Here is a 26,303-nt window from a genome sequence, read left to right as displayed (position 1 = left end):
ACTGCTTGGCGCGGGTTGGCGAGTGTCGCAGCTTCCTTGGCGCCGTGGCCATGGGGACGCCTCCGGGCCTGCAGACGGACTGCGAGGTGCTGCTCGGCCGCTTCCAGGAGACGAACAGCGTGGGCTTCGAGGGCTTCGCGGAGCTCTGGAGGAACATGAAGTTTGCGACCATCTTCTCGTAGGTGTTCGTGGCCCGCGGGCGGTGTGGAAAGGGGCTCCCTGGGCCTCCGTCTCCCAGTTCCGAGCGCGGCTTGAGAGCGCCCCCAGCCCCGTGGCACCCCGAGCCCGTAGGGTCCTGTGGTCGCGAGGGACGCGGAGGCCAGGGTCGGAGCTGAGGCCGGGATCCGAGCTGAGGCCGGGGGTCCGAGCTGAGGCCGGGGTCCGAGCTGAGGTCAGGGCCCGAGCTGAGGGCAGGGTCCGAGCTGAGGCCGGGGTCCGAGCTGAGGCCGGGGTCCGAGCTGAGGCCGGGGGTCCGAGCTGTGGGCAGGGTCCGAGCTGAGGCCGGGGGTCCGAGCTGAGGCCGGGGGTCCGAGCTGAGGCCGGGGTCCGAGCTGAGGTCGGGGCCCGAGCTGAGGGCAGGGTCCGAGCTGAGGCCGGGGTCCGAGCTGAGGCCGGGGGTCCGAGCTGAGGCCGGGGTCAGAGCTGAGGCCGGGGTCGAGGCCGGGGTTCCGAGCTGAGGCCGGGGTCCGAGCTGAGGCCGGGGGTCCGAGCTGAGGCCGGGGTCAGAGCTGAGGCCGGGGTCCGAGCTGAGGCCGGGGGTCCGAGCTGAGGCCGGGGTCAGAGCTGAGGCCGGGGGTCCGAGCTGAGGCCGGGGGTCCGAGCTGAGGGCAGGGTCCGAGCTGAGGCCGGGGTCCGAGCTGAGGCCGGGGGTCGGAGCTGAGGCCGGGGTCCGAGCTGAGGCCAGGGTCCCTGGTGCGGGTCAGGGAGGCCTCTCCCCAGGTGCTGCAGGTGCGCCCTCGCCTTGCGTCGTGGTTACTTCCCAGTCTTCCAGGCGCTTCCAGGCTGCTGTTCCCTTTAGCGTAGCGTGTACTATGCTAAAGGGTCTGAGTGAACGGCAGACTTCGTGATTAAAATCGTTCTGCTGCGTAAGATACAAAAATTCTCTTTTTTCTTTCCTCGAAATAAATCAAAATAGGGCACGTGTATTGTACAAACTGGGCAACAAGTTGTTTGGTTTTTAATGAGTAATGTCATGCATTTATAGCTTAATTTATTCAATCCATAGCACACCTCTTAAAAGGAGGTGTGTGTATCCTCGTTTTATAGATGAGAAAATTGAGGTGTAGGTAGTTTACAGCAATTTCTCCAAGGTTGCACATCTGGTAGGTGGTGGAGCAGGGAGTGGAAGCTACCAGCCCGAGCCTTGATCTTTCTCTGAGCCCCCTCTACGGAAAAGAGGTGTGTCAGGAAATTTTTCCTAGGGCTGCCCCGATTTTTAGCTAATAGGGAAAACCTGACTCTATATTTGTGTAATGCATGAGTAAGAATCAGTTTTATCTGTTAAATAATACACTTGGAGAAATCTTAGCCGGGCTGGTGCCGCGGCTCCCTTGGCTAATCCTCCGCCTGTGGCGCCGGCACACCAGGTTCTAGTCCCAGTTGGGGTGCCGGTTCTGTTCTGGTTGCTCCTCTTCCAGTCCAGCTCTCTGCGGTGCCCCGGGAGGGCAGTGGAGGATGGCCCAAGTGCTTGGGCCCTGTACCTGCATGGGAGACCAGGAAAAGCACCTGGCTCCTGGCTTCAGGCCAGCGCACCATTTGGGGGGTGAACCAATGGAAAAAGAAAGACCCTTCTCTCTGATTCTCTCTCACTAACTCTGCCTGTCAAAAAAAAGACATCTTAGCCAAGGTTAAAACGTAGATTTTTTTTTAATGCACTAATTTCAAGTCTTGCATAGAAACTGCCTAAAGCATGCAAAAAAAATGCACCTTCCCTTTTTTTAGCATTCAACAATAATTATTATTTCAGTTATCCACAAAACAGTATTATAATACTTTATAAAAATATTAAGTTTTAAGCTACCGTTATCCATTTTAAAAAGTGTGCTAGATAGAAGGCTGTTTTGCCAACTTTTCTGGGGCCTTCACTTTTTAAAAATGCAGTTTTAAGAAGGATTATTTTGAGTTCTTTATGTTCTTGCTGATCTTCAAAGTTTTTGGTTAACTTGACACAGCAACAGTTTTAGATTATTGTGTCCACGGAAAATACATTTCCTGGTTATGACATTGGTTGCTTGATTGCCAAGAGAGCCTACTGCTCTGTTGGATGCTTTGAGAAAGCTTTGGAGAGTGTGATGGCACCTGCTCCTCCTCCTTGGGGAGAGGAGCTTTGCAGCAGATTACATTGTAATGTTTCTCAGACTTTTTGCTCAGGCTCCGGGGACAGGGAGGATTTGGTTCAAATCCCAGAGAGTGCAGGGGAAGCTTTCATGACATAGTGAATTCATAGTTCTTGCTGCTGTAACATAACCGTGGTTCTTTTGTTAGGTATTTTCAATACCCACCTAACCAGCCATTCATATTTTGAAACCCTTTCCTCTTTACTCTCCATTCTGGCTAGTAAAGCTCATGTTTCTGGAAGCCACATGATATTTACCTGGTGGTCATACGTGTCTCAGGGCTTGAATCATGAATGGATCAGGTGTGGAATCCTCATCCAGTTATTGGACACTGTTGTTTAAATAAATCTCAGGGGGCTTCAGGGACTGTATGTATGGATGGATTTCAAAGTCGATTTTGCATCCAAATATATTTATAATCCATTTTTCCATGGAATTTTGAAAATACCCTCAGAAATACCCGTTCTGGCTTTTGTTCATCTCTTTCTTAGTGAGTCATATTTTCTTTTTGTTTTCTAGTGGCAAAATGAGAAACTTAGAAAAGAACACATTTACGAAAGAAGCGTTAGCTTTGGCGTGGCGATACTTTTTACCTCCCTACACCTTCCACATCAGGGTTGGTGGTTTATATCTGCTGTATGGATTCTATAATACCCAACTGTGTCAACCAAAACAAAAGGTAATGTTTGGTGAATTGTTTTCCCACAGATACCGTATTTTCAGTTTAAATTGCTCAAAATAAAAATGCTAACTTTTATAGTACATTTGTGAAAAAGATTGACATTTCTTATCATGTTTATTTTTTAACCTCTTACTGGTTGCAGATCAGAGTTGCCCTAAGGGATTGGGATGAAGTTTTAAAATTTCAGCAAGATTTGATAAATGCACAACATTTTGATGCAGCTTACATTTTTCGGAAGCTACGTCAAGAGAAAGCATTTCACTTTACAGCAATGCCCAAATTGGTATGTTGCCTAAAATTGTTTTTTCAAAATGAACAGTTTGGTTTCATTTTCAGTTAAACAGGTCAGTCTCCAGAAAACAGAAAGAATATTACAGTGTTCACAACTTAACAGTCTTAAAATAGAAGGGGAAATGTTTTATGATTATATTTTTCACTGCAAACAAAATTCAGCATCTGCCTTCAAAACAGTGTGTATTGGGATGTCATAAACTAAGCATATAGCTATGAGAGGAAATTACGTTTGGTATCATCTGTGTTTGCTCCTGCTTTTATGCAAACGTCAGAGGGATCACTGAGATAGGATCAATGAGTTTCAATATGATAGTGAAAAGTTGAAACTATTAATAAAACTGTTATTAAAACTATAAATAAAATCTGTTATTTCTTCAATCTTGTGACGGTTGAGACGCTGGTTAGTACTAGTTATGGTTTTGCCATTGGCTGGCTAATCCTGTAACTAATCTGAATCTCAACTGAATTTATAAGTATGTGGCGTGGCATCTAAAGGGGTAGCTTAGAAGTCTCATAGTCTTTGGAAAACCCATAGAGTTGCTTGTATTTTATCTATATTTACTGACTGGCAATTTTTTGCTAGCTTATATTTAATACTTAAAAAAATCCCTTAAAGACATCCATTTTAAAAGACAATTGTTATCTTATAGCTGTCATATAGAATGAAGAAAAAAATTCAGCGAACTGAAGTTACAGAAGAATTTAAGGACACATCTGATCGTGTTATGAAACTTATCACTTCTGATGTATTAGAGGTCAGTTTGCTTTTGTGCTCTTGAAATTTTTACAGAATTATTGCCAACTGTATGTTGAGCTTATCTATATGCTGACAATTTTTCTAGTAATTTTAACCAATTGTAGAATGCTCTTTCTCTGAAGTATTAGAACATTTAACTGTATCAAGATTTGTAAGGCTTGAAACAGGGTGAGAAAGAGACAGTTGTTATAAAACTGGGTTTGGACTCAGAATGGGTTCATTCAGACGCTGAAGCTGATATTTGTGATTGATGTGATAGGTCATAGAATAAGTGTTTCAGTTTTTTATATAATGTGCATGTATTTCCTAAGTTTCTTTTTATAACACTTATTTAAATTTTACTCAGTATTAAAAAATAGGCTATTTTTGTAAAGTAAACTTTTAACATCATAAGAGTTACGGTCTTAAAGTGGTTTTATGTGTAATATGTTTTGGTCCTTACTTGAGTTTTGTTTACTTCTGAGAAGAATCTTTCTTGTACTGGTAAGCGTTGGTAAGACACATACGTGAGTGGAAAAGCCTTGTCCTGAGGTACAGACAGAGCCCCGCTGTAGGGGTGCAGCCTATAACCCTGCCCAGTGACATCGGGAAGGTAGATGAGGGGGTACCCAGGTTGTGGTTTTTTTTTCTCTTTGAGGCTCATTAATATGAGGATTATAATTTTTATCCTGTTCGACGAATTGAAAGAGGTGATGTGTAAATCATGAGTGTGACCTATGGCACACAGTTAGCCCTTACAAATGTTATTTCTCTTTTTTCCCACCAACCTTGTGCAGTTTTTTCTATGTCATCCGTGAATGAGGAATCAGATTTTTGATATTTGTTTACAGTCCTTTAGATGCCTCCTATGTTTGGGCATCAGCAGGTCAAGTTGTATCTATGATGCTTGTAATTCAAGTAGCAAATTGATCTTTTTTTTTTTTTTTTTGGACAGGCAGAGTGGACAGTGAGAGAGACAGAAAGGTCTTCCTTTTGCCGTTGGTTCACCCTCCAGTGGCCTCCGCGGCTGGCGCACCACACTGATCTGAAGCCAGGAGCCAGGTGCTTCTCCTGGTCTCCCATGAGGTGCAGGGCCCAAACACTTGGGCCATCCTCCACTGCACTCCCGGGCCATAGCAGAGAGCTGGCCTGGAAGAGGGGCAACCGGGACAGAATCTGGCGCCCCGACTGGGACTAGAACCCGGTGTGCCGGCACCGCAAGGCGGAGGATTAGCCTATTGAGCCGCAGCGCCGGCTGCAAATTGATCTTTGAAGGCATTCTGGGCTCTTTCTGTACAGTGAATTTATTTTTGAGCAAGGATTCTTAGTCTGAGTTCCCAGTATGTCCTTTGGATAGTTCTTGTATCTCCTCGGTCCCACTAAATCCCATGAAAAGTTTGTATCATGTATATGAGTATTTGTTAGGGCATGAGAACATAACTATCCTGAGATTTTAAGAAGTGTTCATGCTGCTAAAAGGTTGAGAATTGCTCTCTTAGAAATTGCTGTTTACTAAATGTTTGAAGGAACAGTATGTGCAAAGGGTTTTGTGCACATCATTTTACTCCTACAATATTCTTGAAAAAATTGTTTTTAACAATTAAAAAAAATTTTTTTTTAATTTGAAAAACAGAGAAAGAAAGAACTCCCATCTGTTGGTTCATTGTGCAAATGCCCACAAAGGCCAGCTCAGGCTGGGACCAAAGCTCTGAGCCCTGCATGCAACCAAGGTCTCCTACAGGGGTCGCAAGGCCTCCTTTGCTTGAGGCTTCACTGCTGCCTCCCAGCATCTGCCTTGGTAGGAAGCTGGGGTCAGGAGCATGAGCTGGGAATTAAAGCCTGGTACTCCAGTGTTGGATGCAAGTATCTTAACCACAAGACCAAATGCTCATTCCCAAGAATTTTTAATTACTACTTTTTTAAAAAAATAGATGTTCTTATCACTGATTTAAAATTGAGTAAGAGTGGGCATGGATGGCAAACAGGCTAAGCCACCACTTGGGACACCCACATCCCATTCAGAGTGCCTGGGTTCTAGTCCTGCCTCCATTTCCAATCCAGGTCTTTTCTAATGTGCAGCCTAGAAGGCAGAAGATGAAGGTGTAAGTACTTGGTTCCCTGCACCCACATGGGACACTCAAATGGAGTTCCTGGCTCCCGGCCTTGGCCTGGCCTAGCCACAGTTTTTGCAGTCATTTGGGGAGTGGACTATCAGAAGATGGAGTATCTTAGGCCGGCGCCGTGGCTTAACAGGCTAATCCTCCACCTTGCGGCGCCGGCACACGGGTTCTAGTCCCAGTTGGGGCACCGGATTCTATCCCGGTTGCCCCTCTTCCAGGCCATCTCTCTGCTATGGCCCGGGAGTGCAGTGGAGGATGGCCCAAATGTTTGGGCCCTGCACCTCATGGGAGACCAGGAGAAGCACCTGGCTCCAAGCTTCGGATCAGCGCGATGCGCCGGCCGCAGCAGCCATTGGAGGGTGAACCAACAGCAAAGGAAGACCTTTCTCTCTGTCTCTCTCTCTCACTATCCACTCTGCCTGTCAAAAAATAAATAAATAAATAAATAAATAAATAAATAAAGATGGAGTATCTCTCTATCTTTCTCTATTGCTTTGCCTTTCAAATAAATAAATATTTTTAAAAGTGGAGATGAAGAGATTAAAAAATAATGAAGGTAAGGTTCATATTCACTTCTGTAGTGCCTGTTTATTGGGCAGAACATATGTGGTCTTAGCTGAGATGGGGGTTAGAAATTTATCATTCAGTGAAGATCTGAAATAGAACGAAAACTAAAGGGGTCGGTATTGTGACATAGTAGGAAAAGCCACCTTCTGCTATGCAGGCATCCCATACAGCCTGGTTCATGTCCCAGCCACTCCACTTCCCACCTAGCTTTTGCTAATGGCCCTGGAAAAGCAGCAGAATATGTCCTGAGTGCTTGGGGCTCTGCTACCCACATGGGAGACCCGAATGAAGCTCCTGGCCTTTGCAGCCTTCTGGGGAGTGAACCAGTGAATGGAAGATCTCTCTGTCTTGCCTGCTCTCTGTAACTCTTTTCAAATAAATAAAGTCTTAAAAAAAAAAGAAAGAAAACTAAGGTCTTTGTCCTCTAGCAGGTTAGTGAGGAGATGGAATGAAAGTAGTAAAATTGCTTTACGTAATAGAAATAATTTTCAGAGAGAGAGAAGTCACCAAGAAGTTTTAGAGATTAAAGAGACACGGTGTAAGGTATATGTTTAGCTAGTTGGAGGGATCAGGGTTCTGCTGTGGAGGTTGGAGGGTGCGAGATCAGTACCCCAGTGGAGAGATTAGCCTTGGACAGAAGGTGTATTTCTTTCTTGAAACCTGAGGGAAGCAGGTGAGAAAGGGTTCTTAGAATTCTTTGTGAGGATGAGAAACAGAAGACAGTGGGCCCAGTAGTGTGCACTTCAAGAGAGGACCTTGGGCTTCAAGGTACTGAGGGTTGAGAAAGCTTGGAACAGCCAGTGAGGAGGAGGGGAGGGAGACTGCAGGGTACAGTAAGGATTTCCCAAGAAGTTAATCAGGGTGTGGATCATGCAGCCAGGGCAAAGGGTGTTGTAGAACAAGAGATAGATCTTGTATTTTCTAAAAATATTTATTTTTTTATTTATGTGAGAGGCAGAGAGAGAGTGTACCCATCAGCTGATTCTCTCAAGTGCCCTCAGTGGCCAGGGCTGAGCCAGGGCCAGAACCAGGAGCCAGAAATGCAATCCAGGTCTTCCACATGATTGACAGGATCCCAAATACTTGAGCCATCAGAGTTGCCTCCCAGGGGTATGTTGGTTGATGCTGGAGCAGGGAGTTGAACCCAGGCACTGGAATGGCCCATGAGCATCTGAACTGCTGGCTGAACACCTGCTCCCAAGATCTTACTCTCCCCCATGTTCTTGTGATGAAAAAGATGAACTTCATCGTAATTTCTGATTGTTGACTAATTTGGTAAGAGAATGTTTATTAATAGTCTTTCAACATACCTTCCAATACTTTATCATTAATGGGCGGTTTCAGGAAACAGTGCTGGGGTAGTGTACCAAAGACGCTTTCATAGGGTGATTGGAGGGGAGAGTCAGAAGGATCGGGCTATGAATGCCAAATGCTCGTGAGCTTCTAGCCTGGAGGGCCTGTGTGAGTCATCCTGGCTTGCAAGAGTAGGGAGCTTTTTCTCTGCAAGTGGCCATTTGCATTTTTATAACATTCATGAGCCATACAAAATTATCAACTCAAAAATCAGCCTGCTATAAATCTCAATTTCCAATCCTACCTATGGTTGCTTTGGCAGGGCCAGATCAAATGCGTTCCCTTTTATGGCCTGTGGGCTGGATGTTCCCCACCCAACTAGTGTCTTAGGCTCAGCACAGATCTGCAGAACCGTGTTCTAAGAATAAGCTATTGAACCAAAACATCTGAATTCTGATTTAGTCCTGATGTTTAAATATGACCTTGAGAAAATCCCTTTATTTCTATATGTCTCTCTCTCTTTTTTTTTTTTTTTTTTGAGTGTTTGTTTATTTGAAAGAGGCGGACAGAACTTTTCCATATGCTGTTTAACTTTCCAAATACCCTCTCAACAACTGGGACTGACCAGGCCAAAGCCAGCAGCCAGAAACAGAATCCAGGTCTCCTCCATTTATGCAATTATAATAATGGTCTTTATGTGTTGAGCACTCTCTGTGTGCCAGAAATTATGCTAGATTTTTTTAATATGTTACCTTAAGAGTAACATATTCCATACTAATTCTATAGAGGTGCTATTTTCCCTATTTTAAATGCAAGGAAATGGACTTTCAGAAAAGTTAAGTAGTTTGCATCAGATAAGGTGCAGACACTAGACTTAAGTGTCCACCTCTGTCAGATCCAAAGTCCATGCACTTTCATGTCTCTTTCTTTTAATTCTGTAACATGCTACAACATTTCACCTGCGTGGGCAGGGGGTTTTGTAACATTGCTTCATTTTATAGAGATGTAGAACATGATTCTCATCTAGCAAGGGACAGAACTCAGGCTCAGAACCAGGCCCAGCTGGTGATCTTTCCCATGTTGTACGGCCTGTAGTGAAATAGCAGCTCAGCACTTGTTAGGAGTTAGGGCCTCTCCCTGTTTGGACGCTGTTCTCTCCTAGCAGGTCCTGCACGTTTGAGCACTGACCACTACTGAGCAATTTCTGATAGTTTCAGAAGTGTCAGTGCCATCAAAATCTACTAGAAACGAACTGAGTAGTCTAACTTGGGGATGACTCACAGGGTGCAGTGGCCCTCTGTGATGGAGGTGACAGCCTTTCTGTGCTTGCCTTAGAGCCTGATCCCCGTGCAGATCTCTGGCTTCTTAGCTCTGCAGCATGCTGTCTTTCTCCCCACACGGCTGATTGCCCTTTTGCCTGGACGTGTCTGCTGGAGGAAGGTCTGTTCACTAGGTGATGCCACAAATGGTGTCATAAACCACCTTCTATTTCTTTTCATCCTGAATCTTATTACTCATGTAATGATGGAACTTATGGTGACAGGCATATAGGCTTTGGGGTGTCCATGGAGGGTTGGATGAGAGTTATTTTATTAGAATCTCCAGCACAGCATAGAGAGCTATGTAAATATTTTTGATGTGACAATTTGATGTAAAAATGTTCAGTAATGATATTTAATGGTATGTTATAGTGCAATGATTTTTGTTATATCCTGGAGTGCAATCTGTGTTAAGCTAACCTGGTGCTTCTCCATAGCAGTGTATCTAAGTTAATGTCTGTTGAGTTGAATTCAGTGAATTACCTTTGGAAAGCAGTCACTTTATTACTACAGTTGTACTTAAAAAAAAAAAAAAAAAAAAAAAAAGTACTGCCCTGTGCTTTCGGGGCATGTGGCTTTTGGGCCACCTGCTCCATGCTTCCTGGCATACATGCTCCACCACGTGGCTGGCTCCTGGTACTCAGTATGAATCCAGATTTCCCTCTCTCTTTTAGATAGGGCCCTCACTCCTCTATGCATTTCTCTCACCAAATAAAAGCTTAAAACTCAAAAAATATATATACAGTTGTGTGCCTTTTCTTGCACGATTATATTGTTTTCAGTACACTGTAGAGCAGCATTCCCTGTCAGCTCACAGCCACTTAGGAAGGTGATTGGATTCTGCATTGACTTTACCTTTTTCTCCTTAAAAGTTTAAATAAAGGACTCATCTTTTCACATTAGGAAATGCTGAATGTTCATGATCATTATCAGAAGATGAAACGTAAAATTTTAGCTGATAACTCCCAGCAAGAAAAAGCCGTCAGCTTGATAAAGGATGATTTTTTTGACAAAATTAAGAACATAGTTTTGGAACATCAGCAGTGGCAGGAAGACAGGAAGGTAAGCAGCTGCGTTGCTTGATGCCTCCCCTTGTACTGTGCACTAGTGTGAGGCCGTGGGTGGTCACGTTGCAGACAGCATTGTTTAGCGGCCACTTTAGAAAGCATGTTCAGGGGTGCTAAGAGTTGGAGACTTTGCCCCTCACCAGCTGTATGACAGCATAGAGCCTTCTAAGTGAGTACACATGGATTTTGTAAAATAGTTATATGAGAGACAGAGTGCTCCTGCCCACTGGTTCACACCCCCAAATGCCTGCAAAGGCAGGACTGGCCAGGCTCTTCAGTGTGAGATGCAGGCGTCTTAACCACTAGGTGAAATACTCTTCCCTCTATTTTTAAAGAGAAATAATATTATACCACAGATTTTTTAAAACCTGTGCAACTTAGCATCCTCCTGAGGTTGCACTCTGGCAGTCTTTGGGCTAGGATGTGTTTGGCGCAGTGTTGATCTACCATTTAAAAATTTCAAATTAATTACCAATACTTAAATATTTCTAAAATCGCAGACAAGCAGCTTCTCTTACAGATCAGGAGGGCTGGTGACACTGGTCCTACTCTCCTACCTGTGGTCTCTCTCATACTGACGGGATATGTGTTTCTGTGTTCCCAGAGTCCCTGCCTGCTGTGGTTTGTTCATTTCCAAGTCTCCTCAACACGACTTTTCAGTTTAGTTTTCTGATTCAGGTGTACTCAGGAGAGCCTGCCCGTCCTCCATGTTAGCCTTTTCAGCCGGAAACGGCCTTGCCAAATTTCCGCACCATCTTATGTTAGTAAATGCTAGTTGGAAAAAATAAAAGCAAAAGATAAGCAGTTTTTGAGTACTTACTCTGTCTGATAATGTGTTAATGTTTTCCCAAGTGCTCTGAAGCCAGTATATATTATCTTTCAGAAAGATGTGTTGCCACTTTTTGGCTCTCCTGTATATATAAAGGACACTGGCTCAAAACTTAATTTTAGGAACGATAAACAAGAAAAGCAATAGGTGATGACAGGTCTTGGGGACAAGGAAATGATTTGATAATTAAATAGTTTATTTAAATAAGAGTGCATTTTAGAACATCATAATTCTTTAAGTGTACTAATAGGTTACACAAATGATCTAGGCCTTTAATGTAAAAACCTGCATTTTCTTTAATAGATAAACTGTCTTCATTGGGCATGACTAAAACCTCTGAAAACCTGAAAGAAAGGAAAATAAACCAATTTCTTTAGTGCCACATGTAGTGCATGCTGTCTTTCATTAGTTAGGAGGTTTCAGATACTTCATTTCTGAGTTAGCTGTGATCTGAATGTCAGGGGTGAACCTTGCTATAAAAATGGGTAGCATGCTTTTCAATAATTAAAAGTAACTGATTCTCACTGTTCTGAAATTGATTCGCAGTTAATGGAATAATTGTATGTGCATATATGTATGTATATTTAAATAACATTTTTGCTCTTTCAGAATCCACCCCTAAAACCTAAAGATGGAGAAGAAACAAGGGAGGAGCGTTCACAAGAGACAGAGGTCAGAAGACTTCACTGTGTGCTTGCTTACAGGGCACTGATCTGTGTAGCTGTGATTCTGCATGCTAAGCTGAATGACCCTGTGCAGTATTACAGTAAATATCAGGGAAAATTCTGAAGCTTGGGTAGTGTAAATCTTCAGGAGCTACAGGGGTGATGTCATAGCAGGTGCTGTGTCTGCCAGAGAATATTGTCTGTGTCCAATAAGTGTTTCTTTTCCCTGCCTTCCGCTGCAGATCTTACTTCTGATAATAACTACTTTAGTATTCATAATTTCATCTAAGGTTTGCATGACTTACCTTTTTTCCTTTTGTTTATTTTACTTCCAGAGATGTGAAAGGGCAGAATCATTAGCAAAAATAAAATCTAAGGCCTTTTCGTTCGTTGTTCAGGTAAGTTATTTCTCCAGTAAGGTACTTTGGAAATTCTCTGGATGCTTTTAGTAACATTTTAATTTTTCTTCAAAGTCATACATGTATGTAGTCCTAAAAATCAAATACAATAGAGTGCATATATCCCAGCCATCCCCCTCTTTGCTACGTCCCTCACCTTTGTTCCAAACATTGTAATGCATCCATTTGCAGCTTTTCTGTTTTTGCTGTTGTTTCTGGTATTTGTCTGAAATTGTGATGCCATTTTTGCTCATTAGCTTGGCACTTCTAGTGAATTTCCTGAAATCCTCTGGTTCTGAGGAATTTTTTTGTTTCTTTTTCTTTCTATTTTTTTAATGAAACATATTTTCTTGTGTAGTTGAGTTTTGGGTTTTTTTTTTTTTTTTTTTTTAATATTTATTTGTTAATTTGAAAGGCAGAGTTACAGAGAGGCAGAGACACAGAGATCTTCCATCTGCTGGTTTACTCCCCAGATGGCCACAACTGCCAGAGCTGAGCCAATCTGAAGCCAGCAGGTCTCCCACGCAGGTGCAGGGGTCCAAGTGCTTGGGCCATCTTCCACTGCTTTCCCAGGCCGTAGCAAAGAGCTAGATCAGAAGAGGAGCAACTGGAACTTGAACCGGCACCTATATGGGATGCCGGCGCCACAGGCGCAGGCTTAACCCACTATGCCACAGGGCTGGCCCCTAATATAGTCTTGATTTTATGAAATCTTTTAATCATTTAAAGGATTAAATTATAACCTATAAATTATGTGTCTCATTGCATTGTTGTGAGTTTTGCCTTTATTGAGGTACAGTTCACATGTAATAAGTGGTTGTTTTTCAAGAATTGTTAACACTGCACCACTTACATGGCATTAACTGCAGCTCTTTGCTTTGGATAATGCATTGCCTGATCCAACTAAACCCTCCTTTCTAGCTGGCCTCAGACACAGCATCTTGAGGACTGTCCTTCTACCTCTCACCTATTAGGTTGTTTTCATCGCCTTAAAGGGCCATTTATGACAGCTCCCATCTTACATGTTCCAGGCTTAAGTTTCAATGGAAAGAGAATTTTTCCTTTTTAATATGAGGGGTGTTCAAAAAGTTCATGGAAAATATATATGAGTAACTTGCCTGGAATTCAAAAAATTTATACAAAATTAAACTTCTCTCTCATTCTCTCTTTTATTTTCAAATTAATTCATTTGAAAGACAGAGTTACAAAGAGAGGTCTTCCATCCACTTGTTCACTCCCCAAATGGCAGTGACAGACAGGACTGGGCCAGGCCAAAACCAGGAGCCTGGAACGCCATCCGGGTCTCCCACATGAGTGCAGGGGCCATGCTCTTGGGCCATCTTCCATTGCTTTCCCAGCACATTAGCAGGAAGCTGAATTGGAAGTGGAGCAGCCAAGACTTGACCCAGCACCTTTAGGCATGCTGGCTTCGCAGGCTGCACCACAACAGCAGCACCTAAGCTCATCTCTCCATTCCACTTTCCACAGATTTCTGAAGTTCTCTCTTGTTTAGACAGTTCTAAAATAGAGTTCCATTTGCAGTGATACAGATTTCCCAAAATACTGTAAATCTTTTCCTGTTTTGCTTCTCTCTGCATTATGTACCCATTGGATTCATCTTGTAATTCCCTGTGGTCAATTGAATTTCTAACTCTGAAGGCATCGAAGTCAAGAAGGCATCGTCAGGTGAAACTCGACTCTTCTGACTCCGATTCTGCATCAAATCCAGGACAGACCCAAGCAGCTAAGAAGAAAAGAAGCAGACAGACATTGAAATCAGCAGGAAAGAAGGCGCCCTCCAGGAACAAAGGTAAGCTGTTACAGTCTTCCTAAGACTCAGCCTGGGAGAATGGGTCTTAGCATCAGTTCCCCTCATCCTGATTGCTTTCTTAAGGATTACAGACTTGATTGAGAATATGGAATATGGTGAGATTTAATATCAAAATTAAGTTCTCTTAGACTCTGGAATCTTGTTGCTGAAAGTGACCTTTCGAGTCATTTCACATTCCTTTCGTGAGTGATGACATTTAGGCCCATACAAATTAAATAACTTGTCCAGAGTGACGCAGCTCAATCATTGCAGAACTTATCTAAAATTATCCAGTATAATTACCAGTTTTTGTGTACGAATCAAACTTATGTATAGAGTAATGTGTGGTAAATAATGCATTGTATCAATCATATTTTTCCTTATCTGGATTAATTAAGGTATCTCTGCTTTTTTGAAACATTGTACCTATAAAACTACCTTTGCTATTTGGTTCTTTTTTTTTTTTTAAGATTTATTTATTTTTACTTGAAAGAGTTACACAGAGGAGAGGCAGAGAGAGAGAGAGGTCTTCCATCCACTGGTTCACTCCCCAGTTGGCCACAACGGCCGGAGTTGAGCCGATCCGAAGCCAGGAGCTTCTTCCAGGTCTCCCACGCGGGTGCAGGGGCCCAAAGACTTGGGCCAACTTTCTACTGCTGTCCCAGGCAATAGCAGAGAGCTAGATCAGAAATGGAGCAGCCAGTCTCGAACCAGCACCCATATGGGATGCCAGCACTGCAGGTGGCAACTTTACCTGCTATGCCACAGCACTGGCTCCTGCTATTTGGTTCTTAAAGGAATGACTGTATATTTCAATAGTTGTACTTTTAGAAATTCTGTAAGAAGTATATATTGTGCATAGAATTAGAATTTGGCTAACAAGGCTAGGGGAAAAACTGTATTAGAAACATTAGTAATCATTTAATGCCTAATACAAAACAAATTCCCAGCTACTGCAGGAGTATGTGGAGATCAGCTACAGTCTTGGAACACGTGTTTCCCTATATTGAGTGGGGGAGGGGAATGGAATGCCTTTAACATATGCCAGATATGACTAAGTGCTGTAGCAGAGCCTTCAAGTGCGTTGCAAATTCAGAGGAGGAGATGCGATAGTCGTTAAGGGTGCTCAAGAGAGACACTAAATGAACAATTTTTACATTTTGCAAAGCTAGCAGTAATTTTGAAGAAACTTGTTAGACTAAACTCACTTATAAGTATTTCCAAAATCATTCCAAGTCTTATATGTCAAAAACAGCCCCATTAAGCAAAACAACCTGACTGAGTACACTCATTCCAGGATGCAAGCATGGTGCAGTTATTTGGAATGTGGTAATATAGTTTACCATATAAGCAGCATCAAGCAGGAAATGGGAATTCATTTAAATAATCACCAGAGGTGACATTTGATAAGATCCAGCTTACGTGCTTGATTTTAAAAAGGACAAAATCCTCAGAATCGGGATCATCGAGCTGTTTCTGTAGCAGGACACATAGTGGGCTTTGTGGGCCATACGGTGTCTTGACAACTGCTCTACTATTGTAGTGAGATCATGGTTATAAACAATACAAAAACACATGAGTATAGCTGTGCTCCAGTTGGTGAGGCCATTGTTTGTCAAGCCCGGCCCTACATAAAAGTAATAGATAATTTCTTTAATTTTGAAACTGTGTGTACATGTGTGTGTTTAAAATTGCTCTTGAGGGGAGCTGATAGTTGTGGCAAAGCAGGTAAATATGTTGGCTGCGACTACAGAATCCCACATGGGCACTGGTTCGAGTCACAGCTGTTCTATTTTCAAGGCCTAGGAAAGCGACAGAGGATGGCCCAAGTACTTGGGCCCCTGCCACCCACGTAGGAGACCCAGATGCAGCTCCTGGCTTCGACTTGGTCCAACCTTGGACATTGCAGCCATCTGGGGAGTGAACCAACAGATAGAAGATCTCTCTTACTCTCTACAACTCTGCCTTTCAAATACATTTTTTAAAAAGAATCTTAAAAAAAATTGCTCCTGAAAAGCTAATCAGCATAATCAGAAGAATGAAGTGAGATGTGATATGATGGAGGGGCTATGAAATTATTGTGAGAGGTGAGGACTCATTTCATGCCTAAAAAATGCTTAAAGAGAATTTGCTGAAAAACTATCACAATTTGGTAAGGTAAGATGTATCACTATAGGCTTTACACAGATTCAAAGATTAATAAGGAAAAATAAAGAATAAGTATGCCAGTACTGGATAGCTAAATAAAATGGGTAAATTTCTTAACTGACATAAGTTTAAGATGTACAAAATGAAATAAACTAATGTCTGCTATGTAAAATGAACTCCCTAAAGGCTTTACCAAATGTTTAAGAAGGGAAATTAGCAATCCTATATAGATTCCTCCAGAAAATATAAGAATACTTTCTAGCTTATTGACATTATCAAAAAAGAAAACTAAAGATCAATATCCCCATGAATATACCTGCAAAAGTCTTTAGAAAATATTTCAGTATCAAATGGAAAGTATATTATGAGCAACCAGAATTTGTCACAGGTGTATAGGTTGGTTTAAAATAAGAAACTGAAGCAATGTGATTCATCATCTTGACGGAGTAAAGAACAACAACATAATCATCTCAAGAGCTGTAAACAGAATACTTGAAAAAATCCAGTATGATTTAAAAAAAAAAAAAAACAGCAAATTAGACAGGAACTTTTCTCATCCTCATCAAGGACGTGTGTGATAAACCACAGCTACCATCACACTCAATGGTGGAACAGTGCTTTTCCCGTAAAACTAAGAATGTAGTCTCATTACTTCTAAAGGTTACATTGGAGCTATTAGCCACCAGTAGAGTAAGGCAAGCAAAGGAGAAATTAATGTTTGGATTGGAAAGGAAGAAACAATACTCTGTTTTCCAATGAAATTACTCATAGAAAATCCCCCAAATTCTACAAAAGAGCTAGCAGAACTAATAATTGAATTTAGCAAGGTCAGCAGGTACAGGGTTGGGGCCAGCGCTGTGGTGTAGCAGGTGAAGGCATCACTTGCAATCTAACATCCCTTATGGGTGCTGGTTCATGTCCTGGCTGCTCCACTTCTGATCCAGCTCTCTGCTGTGGCCTGGGAAAGCAGAAGATGGCCCAAGTGCTTGGGCCCCTGCACCCATATGGGAGACCTGGAAGAAGATCCGGGCTCCTGGCTTCAGATCGGTAAGAATGGCCATTTCTCCTCCTTTCTCTGAAGGGAGGAGAAAACTTCCACTTTTACTATGACCTTGTCTAAATAAGATCGAAGTCGGCAAACTCAAAAGGCTTCCATAGCCTTGGCAACTCATGACTAGAGCCTAGGGAGATTACTGACGCCATAAATAAAAGTGTCGAATTGTTAAGTCAACAACAGGAGTCACTGTGTACTTACTCCTCATGTAAGATCTCTGTCCTTACTGTGTTGTTCAGTGTGAATTAATACTATAACTAGTACTGAAACAGTATTTTACACTTTATGTTCTGTGTGGGTGCAAACTGATGAAATCTTTACTTAATATATACTAAATTGATCTTCTGTATATAAAGATAATTGAAATTGAGTCTTGATGTGAATGGAATGGGAGAGGGGGCGGGAGATGGGAGGGTTGCGGGTGGGAGGGAAGTTATGGGGGGGAGAAAGTCATTGTAATCCATAAACTGTATTTTGGAGATTTATATTTACTAAGTAAAAGTTTAAAAAAAAAAATGGCCATTTGGGGAGTGAACCAGCAGATGGAAGACCTCTCTCTCTCTCTCTCTCTGCCTCTCTGTAACTCTGCTTTTCAAATAAATAAATAAATCTTTAAAGAAAAAAAAGTACAGGATTAACATTTCTTTGTAGTAACAATGAACAACTGGAAATTGGGAAATCTTTAAAAAAAAAAGGTACAGTAACACCAAAACTGCAAATCATTTTGGTCTGTAGGTAAAATGTGCAGAATCTGGCTGGCGCCGCAGCTCACTAGGCTAATCCTCCGCCTTGCGGCGCCGGCACACCGGGTTCTAGTCCCGGTCGGGGCACCGATCCTGTCCCGGTTGCCCCTCTACCAGGCCAGCTCTCTGCTGTGGCCAGGGAGTGCAGTGGAGGATGGCCCAAGTGCTTGGTCCCTGCACCCCATGGGAGACCAGGAGAAGCACCTGGCTCCTGCCATCGGATCAGCGCGGTGCGCCGGCCGCAGCGCACCTACCGCAGCGGCCATTGGAGGGTGAACCAACGGCAAAAGGAAGGCCTTTCTCTCTGTCTCTCTCTCACTGTCCACTCTGCCTGTCAAAAAAAAAAAAAAATTTTTTTTTAAATGTGCAGAATCTGTATGCCAAAAACTATAAAATAATGAAAGAAATCAAAGATCTAAAAATGCAGAGACATAGTCTTCTTGATTGGAAGACCCAATATTAAGCTGTCGATTATTCCCAAATTATTCTATAGAGTCAGTGCATTTGTAGTTTTAAAAAAGAAAAGCAATGGTTATTTGTGTAAATTAACAAGCTGATTAAGTATATATGGAAATAGAGGGATCGGCCCTGTGGCATAGCTGGTAAACACTGCTGCCTGTGGTGCCAGCATCCCATATGGATGCCAGTTCAAGCCCTTCCTGCTCTGCTTCCAATCCAGCTCCCTGCTGATGTGTCTGGAAGAGCAGCAGCAGATGGCCCAAATCCTTGGGCCCTTGCTCCCACGTGGGAGACCCAGATGGGGCTCCTGAATCCTGACTTTGCTCTGGCCCAGTCCCGGCCATTTAGGGAATGAACCAGTGGATGGAAGATGTCTCTCTCTACCTCTGCCTCTCCTTGTCTGTGACTCTTTAAATGAATGGATGAATCTTTAAAAACAAAAAACTTCTGAAAAATAATTTTGAAGCTACTGTCTGAAAAGATAGGCGCGTAAGTCAGTGGAACAGGATAGAGATTTAGAAGTAATTCTATCCATGTAGTTAATTTTCTTTTCAACAATGGTGCAGGGGTGAGTGCTTGGCACAGTGGTTCAGATTTGGCTACGGAAGCCCACATCCCATTCTGGAGTGCCTGCTTTTTGGTCCCCCCTCCACGTCTGATCCAGCTCCCTGCTAACACATACCCTGAGAGGCAGCAGATGATGGCTCAGCTTGTGTCCCTTCCACCCACATCGAGTTACAGGCTCCTGCTTTCAGCCCTGACCACTGTGGGTATTTGGGGAGTGGACCAGCAGATAAAGGATATCTGTCTGACTCTGACTTTGTCTCTGCCTTTGAAATATATGAAGGGGAGAAAAAAACAGTGGTGCAACAGGGAGAGTGTGGATGTCTTAAAGGCAGTATACGGAGTACCTATTTATGTGTCAGATGGCTCTTTGAAGAATTGAGTCTAGACAGGCAGAATGGGGCAAATTCTCCCCCAAAAGAAATCTTTATGGCATTCGTGTTTCTTGACTCATCTCTCCTGTCTGTCCACCTGTTTATCATTCCTACAACCACCTGGCCCAACCTTCCTTGCTCCTAAACCTGAACTACCATGCCAGCCTTGCTCCTTGGCATTCCTATATTCCCTCTCTTCCCACCTACCTAACCTGTTAACAACCAGGCTGGTTTTCTTCACGGAAAACTCTGGTTGTGCTACTGTCTGCTCAGCTAAGACGAGCAGACCTGAGGCTTGAATGAGTCTGTTGGAATCCAAGGCTGTCTTTACCTGCTGCACTGTGCTACTCCCAGGTAATGAAAGGTGGTTTGGAGCCCAACTTAGACAACTGCTTAAGTAGCTCATTCTCTCTCACATCCTAGCTGCATGCTGGTAATCATCTGTTCTAGGAATCAGTGAGGACCTATTACTGCTAATAGCATCCCACACAGTGGCGCATAATGAAACTACCTGAGACCCACTTAGGAATTCATTTTGAAGGTGATTGAGGCTAATGATTTCAATGCCAAAATTTACTTTTTTAAGGTCTTATTCTGGTCAGTCTCTCCCTAAAATGCATTGCATTCTTTATGTGTTTCTTATTTTCTGTAGTATGCTTTCAATCATTTTTATGATTAGGAAAATGGTAGAATATATTTTATAGTCTTGAATTTTCTTGAACACTCTGTTCTGCACATAATTTAATTTCCTCCTGATCCACTGTTGGATATATTTAATAAGATTGTGCTTATGGTTTTTTTTTGTTTGTTTGTTTTGTTTTGTTTTGTTTTGTTTTTAATAAAGATCCATGTTTTCATTTGAAAGGCAGAGTTACAGAGAGAGAGAGATACAGATCTTCTGTCTTCTGGTTCACTCCGTAAATGGCCACAATAGCTAGGATTGGGCCAGGCCAAAGCCAGGAGCCAAGAGCTTCCTCTGATTCTCCTATGTGGGTACAGGGGTCCAAGCACTTGGACCATCTTCCATTGCTTTCCTAGGCGCACCAGCAGGGAGCTGGATTGGAAATAGAACAGCCAGGACTCAATCCAGCATCCATATGGGATGCCAGCACTTCAGGCAGAGACTTAACCTGCTGTGGCACAGTGCCAGCCCCACACATGGATGGTGTAGATGGGCATGGCTGAAAGATTGTGAGAACAATATTAATACTTTTGGAGATGGTACTAATTACATTTTTGTCAGCAATAAAAATAAATGCAAAGGTTCCAAGTCTTAGAAAGCTACGTGGTTAGCTCTGGAAAGAAGTTTCCTCAAAGATCACAATAAAAAAAATCATTCTACTTAAGATGTAGGGGTTGCAAGTAAGATAAAATCCTACTTTAGTGACTTAATGGGAAATTGGTATTTGTTTATTAAGTTTGAATTGTGTTTGAAATGGAATTATATTCTTACTAATCATCTCTATTTTTGGCATTTTATTCATTCATAAAATCTGTTACCCCATGACAATTCCAACAAACATAAGTCAGAAAGTGTGAACTTAAGAAAAACTTAAGTCTCCTGTGTTGACAGGAACATATCAGCACATCTATTCTATGAGGATTGTGTTTTAAAATAGTTGAATCAATATCTGGTTATTAGGTAAATATCTGTTGAGGCCCCACTGTATGTCAGGCTATTTTATATGCTGTGATCCATCATGGAAACAAACCGGAATCTATCCTTGTAACACTTACATACCAGCAGACAGAGGTAGACCAGAAAGACACAAATTAACACACAGATCGGTGGCAAATGTGTTATGGAGAAGAAAGACACATCCTAAAGACGAGAGTGAGTGTGCAGGGGGTTGACTCGGGATGTCGTGCCAAATGCACCCATAAAAGTCAGTGGTGTTGATACTTTGACTGCTATTTCTCTAGGCAACAGAAGTGGATATAGAAAACCCTGTGTTTTGGAAATGCAAAGTCAATGGCAAATTATGACTATAGAAAAATTTATCCCATACTGATGTGGTGACAAAGTTGCCTGCAGCGCTGGCACCCGGGGTTCTAGTCCCAGTTGTGGTGCCGGATTCTGTCCCAGTTGCTCCTCTTCCAGGCCAGCTCTCTGCTGTGGCCCGGGAGTGCAGTGGAGGATGGCCCAAGTGCTTGGGCCCTGCACCCGCATGGGAGACCAGGAGGAAGCACCTGGCTCCTGGCTTCGGATCGACACAGTGCGCCGGCCGTAGCGGCCTCTAGGGGAGTGAACCAACAGAAGGAAGACCTTTCTCTCTCTCTCTCACTGTCTAACTCTGCCTGTCAATTAAAAAAAAATAAAAAATTGTCTGTAATCAAAAAAAAACCAGGGTGTTCAACTTTAAAATTGCATTTATGGTTACTTAGTTGGATAAAGTTGAAGTAACACACGTTATTTCCTGATGTCCACAGTTATATCCCCTGTTATATGTGGTGAAGGTTGAATTCGTTGTCTGTATTTGGCTAATTTTGTTCCTTCTCTTTTTCTCTGTTTATTTCAGTAGAATTTGAGACTGTTTTCAGGCAAAGATATAAATATTTGAAATTTTTAAAAGACATGTATTCTAGAATGCATATTTCTGTTTACCATCAATTTTAATTTTTACTTTAAATTTCCAATTTTTATGTTGTGATAATGACTCTATTTGTGTAAATGTTTTCTCAAAGGTTAATATTCTGTTTTCATTTAAAATCATTTTCAGGCCACGAGCGGAGCACACGTAAGGAGGAGAAGTCTTTACGTCTGAGCATGCCTGTCATTAAAGAGGAGGAGGAGAATGGAAGCTGCAGTGAACAAGGTACAGAGGGAATTTTAGGGAAGCCTGCCCCATGCAGCAGGCTGGCTGAGGCCCCGTGTGAGCCCGGCGGCTGTCCTGGGTCCCAGTGATCCTGTGCCCTTGGCTCCCGGGGGACTTCCTGTGTGGATGGCACCATCAGTGGGGACACTTCCCGTGAACAGAGCCGCGAGAGAATGGGTGTGGATTCCCACGAGGGGTTGTGCAGCGTCATCTTTTCAGAGAGAGCAGTCCCTCCCTCCGCGCGGACGGTCCCTGCCTGGCACTCTCTTCCAGGAGTCTGTTTCTTTTCCTTCTAAAATCTTTCCCTGTTCCTGCCATTCCCCTGGGTTTCTCGTTGGAAGGGTGTATTTCTTCTCATGGATTTCATGGCTTTTACTTGCATTTCCTTCTCTGATGATCAGTGACCTTTAGGTTCGCAGCTCTCTAGGGGACAGCTATCTGGGTGTTGGGCTTTGCACTACTCTGGTAGCCAGACAGATGTGTGGTACTCGTGCTTTGGACAACATCTTCAGGTTTCATTGGAATGAACTTGACATCCTCATTTCTGTCTCTTAGCACTGGCCTAGATGCTTTTCCGGTCTGGCCCAGTGGGTCCATGCCAGCTCCAGGGAGTGTGCACCTAGTGAAACAACCTCATCATAAGTTAGTAAGCCGGGGGCCAGCACCATGGCTCACTTGGTTAATCCTCTGCCTCCGGCGCCAGCATCCCATATGGGCGCTGGGTTCTAGTCCCGGTTGCTCCTCTTCCAGTCCAGCTCTCTGCTGTGGTCCAGGAAGGCAGTGGAGCATGGCCCAAGTGCTTGGGACCCTGCACCCTCATGGGAGACCAGAAGGAAGCACCTGGCTCCTGGCTTCGGATCAGCACAATGCCGGCCATAGCAGCCATTTGGGGGGTGAACCAACGGAAGGGAGAAGACCTTTCTCTCTGTCTCTCTCTGTGTCTAACTCTATCTGTCAAATAAATAAGTTAGTAAGCAGGATTTAGGATGGGTGAGATCACTGTCTCCATAGATTGCCACATCTGTAAGATTGAGATCTTACTATTTCAGTGGAGATAGCAAGTATTAAACTACACATCATTTTCAAGGAAAAAATTAAAACATGAGAGGACATTAAAACATTCACGGAAAAGTAGAGTTAAAAGATAAGTTGGCTCAAGTGATTGGGTTCCTGTCACCCACATGGGAAACCTGAATGGAGTTCCCAGGTCCTGGTTTCAGCCTGACCTAATCTCTTTTGTGTTTAGTGAATCAGCACATGGGCACTCTCTCTGTATGTCTCTCTGTCTCTGCCCCTCCAATAAATAAACATTCTTTTTAATTCACATTTTCTATGCAATTATTGAAGATGCTTCATAAATGAGTATGTCAATTTCTAAAATTCTTACTGTAATTTTGCTGTGAGAGCATACCCGTGTGTTATATCAATTAAATTTCTATGTAGTTTGAATGCATACTATCATGTAAGTGTCAGTCATTTTTTTTAATAGATGCGTCATTCTTCTTCATTTGATGTCTTTAGAGTTCACCGTGCCCAAGAGGAGAAGAAGATACTGAGTAACGGCCTGGTGTGCAGGGGAGGGCGTTGTGGCACAGCGCTGCACTGACACCCACGTCTGGTTCACGGACTGCTGCTTCACTTCCGATCCAGCTCCCTGCTGATGTGCCCAGGAAGCAGCAGAGGATGGCTCAAGAACTTGAGTTCCTGTCACCCACCTGGGAGACCCGGATGGAGTTCGCGGCTTTTGGCTTCACTGACCCAGCTCTGGCTGTTGTAGCTATTTGGGAAGTAAATAAGCAAATGTAAGATATCTCTCTCTCTCTCTCCCCCTCCCTCCCTCCCTCTCCCTCTCCCTCTCCCTCTCCCTCTCCCTCTCCCTCTCCCTCTCCCTCTCCCTCTCCCTCTCCCTCTCCCTCTCCCTCTCCCTCTCCCTCTCTCTCTCTCCCTCTCCCTCCCTCTCCCTCCCTCCCTCTCTCTCTCTCTCTCTCTCAATTGTGTGTGTGTGTGTATCTGTCTCCTCTATCCCTCTGACTTTCAAATAATAAACAAACCTCTACTTTAGAAAAACAGCATGATGTGAAGTTTTTAATTTTGAGCTATCTGACAGGAAAAGATATTTATTTTCTACATTGAAGAATAAGACTGCCAGTATTAAAAAGTATTCTTCTGGGAAACTAGGTTATTTCTTTGAAATAGCAAAAACTTAACACTGTTATAAAGTGTGAAAGGTTAGAAAGTAACAATTTACTGTGAAATTTAATATTTAATAAACGGATATTTGATTAAATTATAATAAATGGAGATAAAGTATATGTTTAGAATGCAATAGATACATTATTTATAGATTAGTATTTATCTTTTGGTAATACTGTACTGTCTCAATATAACACTGGCATTTGTATCTGAAACCTCTTTTCTAGAAAAGTTAATGTCTGTTACATGTAAGTGACTATTTTGTGTTGACACTGACAGTGTGTTTGCTGATGTATATTTGCCATTTTGTATAATGTGTGGTAACGTTCTATAAGTTTTTGCCTTATTTGCTCTGTTTATTAAGATGTCAAACTTTATGTAATGGACAGAAAGTTCGTAACACATTTTCTACTTCTGCAGTTACCCTTTATTGTTTTCAAGCTCCACTTACTCTAGTATGTATGTATATATACATGTCTGAACAAATGTATGTTTGTGTCCATATATACTGGGATGTTATAAGATTTGTCAGTAAATTGTGTACGTACAGTACCTACACACTGATGATCTTCAGTCAGTCCTTTCTAAGATGAGCAATGTAACTCTCAGAATGTGCCCTTTGTACTCACAGGAAAAATGACAGTCTCATGAGTGTGCCTCCACTAATTTCTCATTCTAGACATTTGAATGGAGATTGCGTGAGCCCAGTTAGAATTGCTGTCAGTAGCAGTCATCTCCATATCACGTGGTTGGCTCAGCCTCTCTTATCATAAGCCATTTTCCAGCATTATTTATAAAATTCAGGAATTTAATCTCTGGGTTGAAGATTTAATCCAAATCTGCCAATGTCCTGTGATTGAAAATATGTGATAGCACTGTATATAATCTTAAAATACTAACGTTTGGCCCAAATAAAAAAATTTACTAAAATGCATGCCATCACATTATGTATTAAAAGCAGTGTATTCTTTAGCCTCAGATGTTCCTCATGGGTTTCATTGAAGTTTATCAGCGTGTTTGTTGGGCAGTGTGTAAGGCTGGAGCATTTGAAGTAGATGCACTGTTGGCCACTGTATACCAAGTTGTTTGCTAGAACTTGTCATTGTACAACTAACACAGTGAGTCGTGCTCTGTTTTTCCACAACATTGCATATGAAATAGGTGGTGTCATTTCACTTGTGCAACAGGAAACACTTCTTTGTTTTTTTTTTTTTTTTTTGACAGGCAGAGTGGATAGTGAGAAAGAGACAGAGAAAGGTCTTCCTTTTTGCCGTTGGTTCACCCTCCAATGGCCGCTGCGGCTGGCGCATTGAGCTGATCCGAAGCCAGGAGCCAGGTGCTTCTCCTGGTCTCCCATGCGGGTGCAGGGCCCAAAGACTTGGGCCATCCTCCACTGCCTTCCCGGGCCATAGCAGAGAGCTGGCCTGGAAGAGGGGCAACCGGGATAGAATCCAGCGCCCCAACCGGGACTAGAACCCGGTGTGCCTGCGCCACAAGGCGGAAGATTAATTAGCCTGTTGAGCCACGGCGCCGGCCCATCTTTGTTTTCATTTGTATGACTACGATGGGATCCTGTAGTCAGCACACACAGGTCCCATCTTGCCCAATGCCCCTTTTCTCTGAGTACCTTAAAGATGCCCTAACTATGAATGGATGCACAGTATTCAATAGGATGCAGTACTTCCAGTCTGTAAACCCCAAAGAGCTTGCATGTTTGCAGGATACACAGATGTACTATTTGAAAGTCCAAAGGAGAAGCAATGAACCAACTTGTGCGCAAAGACTCTCATTCAGAGATTTCTCAGAACAGTGAGATAATAGGGAAATGCATGGGCA

The 26,303-nt window shown here is 42.9% G+C and overlaps 1 protein-coding gene across 1 annotated transcript; it reads left to right on the top strand.

The window, feature by feature from the left end:
* Nucleotides 1-25,433, top strand: SNAPC1 (small nuclear RNA activating complex polypeptide 1). The gene is made up of 10 exons (XM_062181641.1): nucleotides 1-178; nucleotides 2,856-3,015; nucleotides 3,161-3,301; nucleotides 3,963-4,067; nucleotides 10,251-10,409; nucleotides 11,853-11,915; nucleotides 12,244-12,306; nucleotides 13,966-14,116; nucleotides 22,179-22,274; nucleotides 23,796-25,433. The coding sequence occupies exons 1-10, from the start codon at nucleotides 51-53 to the stop codon at nucleotides 23,828-23,830; spliced, it is 1,101 nt and encodes a 366-aa protein (XP_062037625.1). The 5' UTR covers nucleotides 1-50; the 3' UTR covers nucleotides 23,831-25,433.
* Nucleotides 25,434-26,303: the final 870 nt, after the last annotated feature.

The sequence above is a fragment of the Lepus europaeus genome, chromosome 22 (assembly GCF_033115175.1).
Source record: "Lepus europaeus isolate LE1 chromosome 22, mLepTim1.pri, whole genome shotgun sequence".
In the NCBI taxonomy this organism is placed as follows: Eukaryota; Metazoa; Chordata; class Mammalia; order Lagomorpha; family Leporidae; genus Lepus; species Lepus europaeus.
The sequence above is the reverse complement of the archived record's forward strand: the minus strand, read 5'-3'. Positions and strand labels throughout refer to the sequence as shown.

Bases quoted from the DNA above. Each gene is read 5' to 3' on its own strand.
- SNAPC1 (XM_062181641.1), top strand. From the start codon at position 51: ATGGGGACGCCTCCGGGCCTGCAGACGGACTGCGAGGTGCTGCTCGGC. The intron at 10,410-11,852 runs GTAAGCAGCTGC...TTGCTCTTTCAG, and splicing joins AGTGGCAGGAAGACAGGAAG to AATCCACCCCTAAAACCTAA. The intron at 14,117-22,178 runs GTAAGCTGTTAC...AATCATTTTCAG, and splicing joins GGCGCCCTCCAGGAACAAAG to GCCACGAGCGGAGCACACGT.